Source organism: Alnus glutinosa, chromosome 4, assembly GCF_958979055.1.
Source record: "Alnus glutinosa chromosome 4, dhAlnGlut1.1, whole genome shotgun sequence".
NCBI classification, from domain to species: Eukaryota; Viridiplantae; Streptophyta; class Magnoliopsida; order Fagales; family Betulaceae; genus Alnus; species Alnus glutinosa.
The window spans coordinates 9383590-9390819 of record NC_084889.1 but is presented as its reverse complement, the minus strand read 5'-3'; the positions used below and the strand labels follow the sequence as shown (position 1 = coordinate 9390819).

Sequence of the window (7230 nt, the reverse complement as noted above, 5' to 3'; positions counted from 1 at the left end):
GTGGTGTCTCGCTCCGGCATTTGCTCGCCGGGCAAAGGAGACGGACGGGGCTCTGGGTGTCTGATCTGTCGGCTGGCGGTTTTCGGGGGAGGCGCGTGCTGTACACGAGCCGGCCTCCGGCGAAGACAGTGCCCTCCCTCAGACTTTTTTTGGATTGTATTTTCTGCTAGTTCTGTGTATATTCCTTTGTGTCTACTGTTGATCACAGTTTGTCTATATGTAATGCACAAATGTTCATGGGCTTATTTGGTGTCTGCTAGACTAGGCCAATCCTCTTATGTTGATTGTTTGGGCTTTATTTGTAAAGAGGTGTTTTATTTGGGGTCCTTGTAATATTTGTGAATTGTATTTAGGCAACTGGTTCAAGTCAGACTTGTTTCTGACTTAAGGTTTAGGGGAGTCTTGTTCCTCTTTCCTTGTACTCGCCCTTGGGGCCTTCAGTAATATATGATAGCAAATGCTATCCTGTTCGAAAAAAAAAAAAAAAAAAAAAAAAAATATTCAAACATGAGTCGAGTTCTAGCTTATTACTGAGTTAAATAATTTGTTTAATCTCTGTTTAATTATTTTCGAACGATCTCAAATTTGTTCATAAGTTTCTCAATTAACTTATTTATTCTATATATAAAGTAAATGTCCCGATGATGCAAATAAAATTGAGAGTTGAATATAAAATTAAGATCCAATTTAATTTCAACGTTTATTATGTGATGACCCATATTTTAATATGGTGAGCTTAGAGACCATGGTTAACCAACCCTTCAAAACTCAAATTGAAGTGTACGACAATTAACGGCAAGAATTAATTCTTTATTTGTTCACGCGAGTTGCCCCGCTCTCCAATTTGGCATCCAATATTAAAAGCCAACAATTAAGTAAGATTAATTAATAAAAGCCATACTTAAGCATTATATCTTGCCTATTATTTTTCCAAAAAACTAATTATGACACTTAAAGACGTTGAAATATATAAGTATGAAATCACGTTCCTATGTTTCCAATGTATTCTCAATTGAGACGTTGAAATATATAGCAACTCATCTTCTTCATTGCTTCTAAGCCATGGCACCTTATGAGACAAAATTCTGCGAGCATTATATGTTTCTTAACCCAGAAGATGCAAGTTTATGTGATCTCGTTCGCTTTCTGTTTTTCTCGACATCAGAAACAAGTAGATTCATCCGGCGCACGAAAGAGGAAAATGGAGATTTTTGGCGCCGATGGTACATATTCAACTCCCTCTTTGCACAGAAACTCCTCCTTTTCTGGGGAAAACCCATGGTTCAGGTGGGATATATGCTGGAGCTGTGGCTGAATCTTCTTTTACGAAATGGGGGATTTCTCATGCTGTTGTCAAATCTTGTAAAAGGTTCGGTTGATTTTTCTTTTCTATGCAGCTAATTAATTAGTATATATATTGAGTTTCATATATATAGTTAGTTCCAAATATAAAGGAATATGCAGCAATCATGTGGGATGCCCAAAATTGCAGGCATGCAGTAATGATGGTATTATGTATGTGTTCTAATGAAATGGTAATGACAATTAATGCAGAATTAATCAACCATATGATTGGGTTAATTTATGCAGGAAACACGGTGTGGCCAGATAGTTCATCGGCGACGTTCACATCTGTGGTAGGAATTCTCGATCAAAGAGTGAAATTAGACAAAAACATTAGACCTGGTAACCCAAAATATAACGCGTCCCTCACTATGATGGCCTCCAAATTGGCATACGAAAATGAAGCTTTCGTTCAAACCACAATCAAAGATCAGTGGAGTGTAATTAACTATCATTTACATGGCAAAACATATTACACGTGTTTAATTTTATCACGATGATTCATTTTTTTTTTTTCATTTTTTGCGCAGATGGAATTCTTGGGGTTCTATAACTTCTGGAATGGTAAGAAAGTATTCCTTAAAAGTTTATTGTTGGACAGCCACAGGCCTAGGTTACTACATGCAGTATTTTTACCTAACGTACCTTAATCTGAAAGAAACTATCTTTGTAATGCTTGTACATAAAACTTTCCGTCTTTGAACATTTACCGTCAACAATATATATATATACACACATACTGGGTAAACAATACTGTTAGTTATGATTAATTAAAATATGGCAATTTGAAGTTAATTTATGGATTTTTATACATCTGGATTACTATAATATATATTTGTCCCCTGATGTAAACAAGAGGCCCAATCAATTTGTTAGGTTGGTGTAACCTTTTCTTTAATCACAAATTTCCTATGTGTCACTATCAAAAATTGGTTTGTAGAAAATTTCATACAAAACAATTCTTAAGAAATTACTATCCTAATTAAATTTAAATAATGATGGCTTCCATGACTAATAAGAAGGCTCAATCGATCAGTTGTAAATTAAAGAAGGAAAACAAATTAAAAACACGTTGCGTTTAAGACTATAATTTTTTATCAAGTTGGACCTAGCCTGCAGAATTAGTTCTTATCAATTTACTTGTAATCTATATTTTACTTCTTTTTTATTTTTCTTTTTTTGGTTAGTCTACATGTTACCTTGTCCTCGATTGCCTAGCTAGTTTACAAGCTCATGTACATAGTTTCATGCTGAGCATTCATTTGGTAAGATCATAGAGTGTTTTGAGTAAAAAATATTGCATTTTTTGTTCTTATATTACTACTAGCCTCTGTTTGCAGTCAAAACATTTGAGAAAATAACCACTCCTTATATTGTCTCTCCATGCTAGTTGCAGGACTCAATTTTGAAATTCCGTGTTAATTATTTGTGTCATTTTTTATACAATTAAGTTAAAAAAAAAAAAAAAAAGACACTCTTATTATCTTACTAGATATTTTCACACTATATTATAATTGATGCCTCTACTATATGGGGTTGTTGCTCTTTTAATTTATATATAGAGGAAATAAAGAGAAAATAAAAAACAATTAAGCATCTTTACATTTTGTAAAGAAAGTTTCGCCCGCCTTAATTGCTTTTGAATAAATTTAAAGTAGCTAGCTTGTGTTATTGTTGCCAGCTTGGTAGAATGTTTGCTTTTTACGAAAGGTCCATCAAGCTTATCATATGTTTTATCTCATCCTTCCATCCGGTTGAAAAGATTAAAATTTTCTTTGTCTTCTATTTGTAGTGAAGTGATCTGGTTTAATTTTGGCTATTTTCAATATGACATATATGGTGCTTCTATGTCATCTGCTAATAAAGACAAATCTTACGGTAAATCAAGATTTTTTTCTTGTCACCATATATGTCTTCAAGCAAATATTCAGCTTTTCTGAATTGATCTGCACTGGATGTATAATTAATTGAAATTTCAACATCGATCAGTTTCTACCATCCATTACTATAAACTTAGTGGTTGATTCTTTAATTTCTTTTGCATTGTCTGATAAATTAACTAAGCTTTGTGCTCAATAACTTGTTTCTTCAACGTTAGCAAAAGTTCAAAAATAAACCATCAGAAAATTCTTCTTCTGCTGTTGCTTTTAGAATATGCTTTGCTTTTGCAATTATACAATATATTTTCTCTTCTTTTATGACCACGTAGAAAAGAAACAGTTGCATGTAATCCATTAATGCTTGACAGATTACCTAGGACAACCTTCAACTCAAGCCATGATGTTCCAAGAAACAAGAGCTGATCAACCTAACCTGATCGTGGTTGCATTTAGGGGCACCTACCCATTCAATCCAATAGCATGGCAGACAGACGTTGATCTCTCGTGGTTTGAGCTTCAAAGCGTAGGTAAGATTCATAGTGGCTTTATGAAAGCTCTCGGCCTGCAAAAGGACAAAGGTTGGCCCAAAGAAATAGAGCAAGGAAGTAACCAACGACAATTTGCTTACTATGAAATCAGAAAAAGGCTGAGAGAAATATTGCAAAAGAATGAGAATGCAAAATTTATATTAACGGGACACAGCTTGGGTGCAGCGTTAGCGATTCTGTTTGTGACTGTTCTAGCAATACACGAAGAGGCATGGTTGTTAGATAAGTTGGAGGGGGTGTACACATTTGGGCAACCAAGGGTGGGAGACAAGCAACTTGGGGATTACATGAAGGAGAAGTTGAAGAAGTATGATGTAAGATATTTGAGGTATGTTTACTGTAATGACATGGTGCCTCGGATCCCTTATGATGATGACACTCTCTTTTTTGAGCACTGGGCGCCGTGCCTCTACTACAATAGCCTCTATAAAGGGAAGGTCAGTGCTCTCTCTCTCTCTCTCTTCAAGCTTATAGAACAGTAGAATTTTAGATTAACACTATGCCTCCTAATTGGATTCCAGGTTCGATACGAGCCGAATGAGAACTACTTCTCATTATTATGGGTTATTCCGAAGTGTGTAAATGCAGCTTGGGAGCTACTCCGGAGTTTCATAATCCCATATATAAAGGGTCCGGACTACAAAGAAAGTTGGTTAATGAAAATGATTAGGGTGGTTGGATTGGTAATTCCCGGATTAGCAGCACATTGTCTTCAAGATTATGTTAACGTTACCCGATTGGGGTCCATAGCTCAAGACCTCAAAGACCCAATTCACCAAAGAGATTCTCAAGTAGATTGGCACACGCGCTAGATATCAAGGTGGCATATCTTTCTAGTTTTTGTTGGTGGCAATTGACAATTTCTTCTTAAAAAGATGTAACTTGTAAGGATAACATGACTTTATTTTATTTTTATCTACTTTTATTTAGGGAGACTAAGCAACGCTTCTATTAGAATGTCTGAATATAATATTATTATTTACCTAGTTTAGGTCTACTTGTGTTTTTTAGTATAAGTCAATTTTGGTTTATTTGTATATGTCGATTTTTTCAACTATAAATAAGGACCTATATATCATAAGAAATCAAGTAATTGAGCGCAATATACCCCTTTAGGCTTTAGCCTGGAGACATAACTTATAGATTAAACCACATAAATTATTTGTCTCTTTTCTCCTTCTTGCTTCCAGTATTATTCTACTTTTATTCTATTTTAGATTTACACACAAATCTCATCATGTTATCGATGCTAGGTTTTTATGGCCTTCTAAAAACGTCCACTGACGTTTTCTAGCCTGTTCAGCACATCCACGTGTTGCCAAGGCTCACTGTCTGTTCAGCCGCGCGCCACCATAGTCCTCCAATTGTTGCAGTAGCCACGCCTTCAGAAAGATCTTCAACTGACAAGTCCAAATCAGCCAAGAAAACAACCATCCTACCTTCAACGCTCTCTCACGCGCCACAAGTAGTTTATGATAGCTGCTCCATGTGCCATCGCCAGCCACCACGCACCGGAAGTTTCTGATCGCTCCATCAGCCTTTCGAGGAAGAAAACTACAAATTCAATATCGGACGCTGCCGATCTACCTGTTCATGGCCAGCACATGCCCCCACGCGCCCATATAGTGTTTTTATTAGTGGATTTCTCCTCCACGTGCAGCTGCCGAACTTCCCACAATGTCACTATCATCCAGTTTCAGAGAAAAACCCCACCAAATTTGTGATGGGAGGGAGCCAATCTACCTATTCATGATTGTCACGCGCTCTGATGAGATTGCACGCACCGGCACATGCCACCTATAGGTCTCTTCGTAGTTGAGCCCACGATTCCACCTGCACTTGCGTTAAACGGGATCACAGCCCGCCAGTTCACCTGTATGCGCCACACTAGATCACAAGCTTGAGTTTCTACTCTCCTTTTGATGTACTCACCCACACCAGATCATATCCTTCAGCCAAGCTCACAAGCTTAGAGTGCTCCTGCATGCACTAAATCTGAACCCATCTAGTGGGTCCTGAAGAAAAATTAAAAAATAAAAAAAAAAAGCAATCCAAACAAAGCACTTCATATGCGCCACGTGCCATGTCGAGTTTGGTGCACCAACCCGATAACCGCCCAATTGGGCTCATCTTTTCTTTTCTTTTCTTTTTCCCCCTTCTTGGCCCACAACGCCAAACGATAACCGCCCACGTGGGCTCATCATTTTTGTTTTTGTTTGTTAATGGTCCACAGTCGATCCTTTTTTAATTTTTGGCCCGTTGTCGGCTCATTTTCAAAAAACAAAAAAAAGTGGATCATTCATTTTTCAGTTTCAAGCCCAAGTTGGCGTTCGTTAGTCTTCACTACCGGCTGTCACCTGCCGCCCGCCAGCCTCTTGTCTCCTTCGGTAGCATCCGTCAGTCTTACCACTGCCTCCGTTTTCTATTTTCAAACTCAAGCTTCCAAAATTTTTCACCTTGAGTTTAAAGGGGAATGTTAGAATATATTCTAAATATAATATTATTGATTTATATTTCTTAGTCTATGTCAATTTGTGTTTCCTAGTATAAATCGATTTAGGTCTACTAGTATATATTGACTTATTCAACTATAAATAGAGACCTATATATTGTAAACAATCAAATTATTTAGCATAATGTAACTCATTGGGCTTTACCTTGTAGATGTAGGTCATAGATCGAACCACGTAAATACTGTCTCTTTTTTCTCTTTTGCTTTCGCTATTATTCCACTTTTATTCTATTTTAAATTTATACACAAATCTCAACGGCCCCCACCAAGGCAACGTAAGTTTTTTTAAACCACTACTTGCTTTCTGGGAGCTTTGAATATCTCTAATATACAGAGATTTAAGAATCAAGGGCAATAAATTTCTCCCTCCCCCTCTTCACTTATCCCAAAACCAATCAACTTCAAAACATTCTAACTTTATATCACATCAATAATTTTTTTATTATTATTTAAATAAAAAAAAAATCACTACAAAACAAAATATTTTACTTTTCTATACAAATTCTTTTTACTTTATATCACATCTATCACTTCCAACTCCCACTGCCAATTCCCCTTCCCTTACCAAACAAGGCCGACGTGAACAATAAAATAAATAACGCTGATTTTTTAGGCCGTTTATTTGACGTCTTCACCATATCAATTCTTTACTTAAGACTATCCCTCAAGTTGGAGTACTGGATATTGAAGACACCCAACTTGCCAAAGAGACGATGAAATTGTGTTGTACCAAGAGCTAAATAGATCAGCAGGTTGTTGATTTGTAAGCACATGAAAAGTTTGGATTAATCCAGTTTGGAGTTTCTCTCGAATAAGGTAACAATCAATCTCTATATGCTATGGTTGCTAGCTCATGTAATACTGTATTTGAGGCTTATGATTGTATTGTACGTTGTCACAATATATCTTAATTAAACTGGCTATTGATATGTCACATAAGGATCCT

The 7230-nt window shown here is 36.4% G+C and overlaps 1 protein-coding gene across 3 annotated transcripts; it reads left to right on the top strand.

Annotated features, from left to right (window-relative positions):
• Window positions 1–1011: 1011 nt before the first annotated feature.
• LOC133867289 (triacylglycerol lipase OBL1-like) lies at window positions 1012–6435 on the top strand. Of its 3 annotated transcripts, none has more exons than XM_062304010.1 (6): window positions 1041–1369; window positions 1591–1784; window positions 1875–1908; window positions 3593–4209; window positions 4294–4592; window positions 5076–6435. In XM_062304010.1, the coding sequence occupies exons 1-5, from the start codon at window positions 1063–1065 to the stop codon at window positions 4582–4584; spliced, it is 1443 nt and encodes a 480-aa protein (XP_062159994.1). In that variant the 5' UTR covers window positions 1041–1062; the 3' UTR covers window positions 4585–4592; window positions 5076–6435. The 3 variants fall into 3 exon arrangements, with proteins under 3 accessions (XP_062159993.1, XP_062159994.1, XP_062159995.1); XM_062304011.1 differs by having other exon boundaries at window positions 5026–6435; XM_062304009.1 differs by lacking the exon at window positions 5076–6435 and having other exon boundaries at window positions 1012–1369; window positions 4294–4758.
• The last annotated feature ends 795 nt before the right edge of the window (window positions 6436–7230 follow it).

What these genes read in the sequence shown, in the direction of transcription:
- LOC133867289 (XM_062304010.1), top strand. Translation starts at nt 1,063, where the DNA reads ATGGCACCTTATGAGACAAAATTCTGCGAGCATTATATGTTTCTTAAC. An exon ending in GTTGTCAAATCTTGTAAAAG is followed by an intron (nt 1,370 to 1,590) that starts GTTCGGTTGATT and finishes TAATTTATGCAG; the next exon opens with GAAACACGGTGTGGCCAGAT. An exon ending in CAATCAAAGATCAGTGGAGT is followed by an intron (nt 1,785 to 1,874) that starts GTAATTAACTAT and finishes TTTTTTGCGCAG; the next exon opens with ATGGAATTCTTGGGGTTCTA.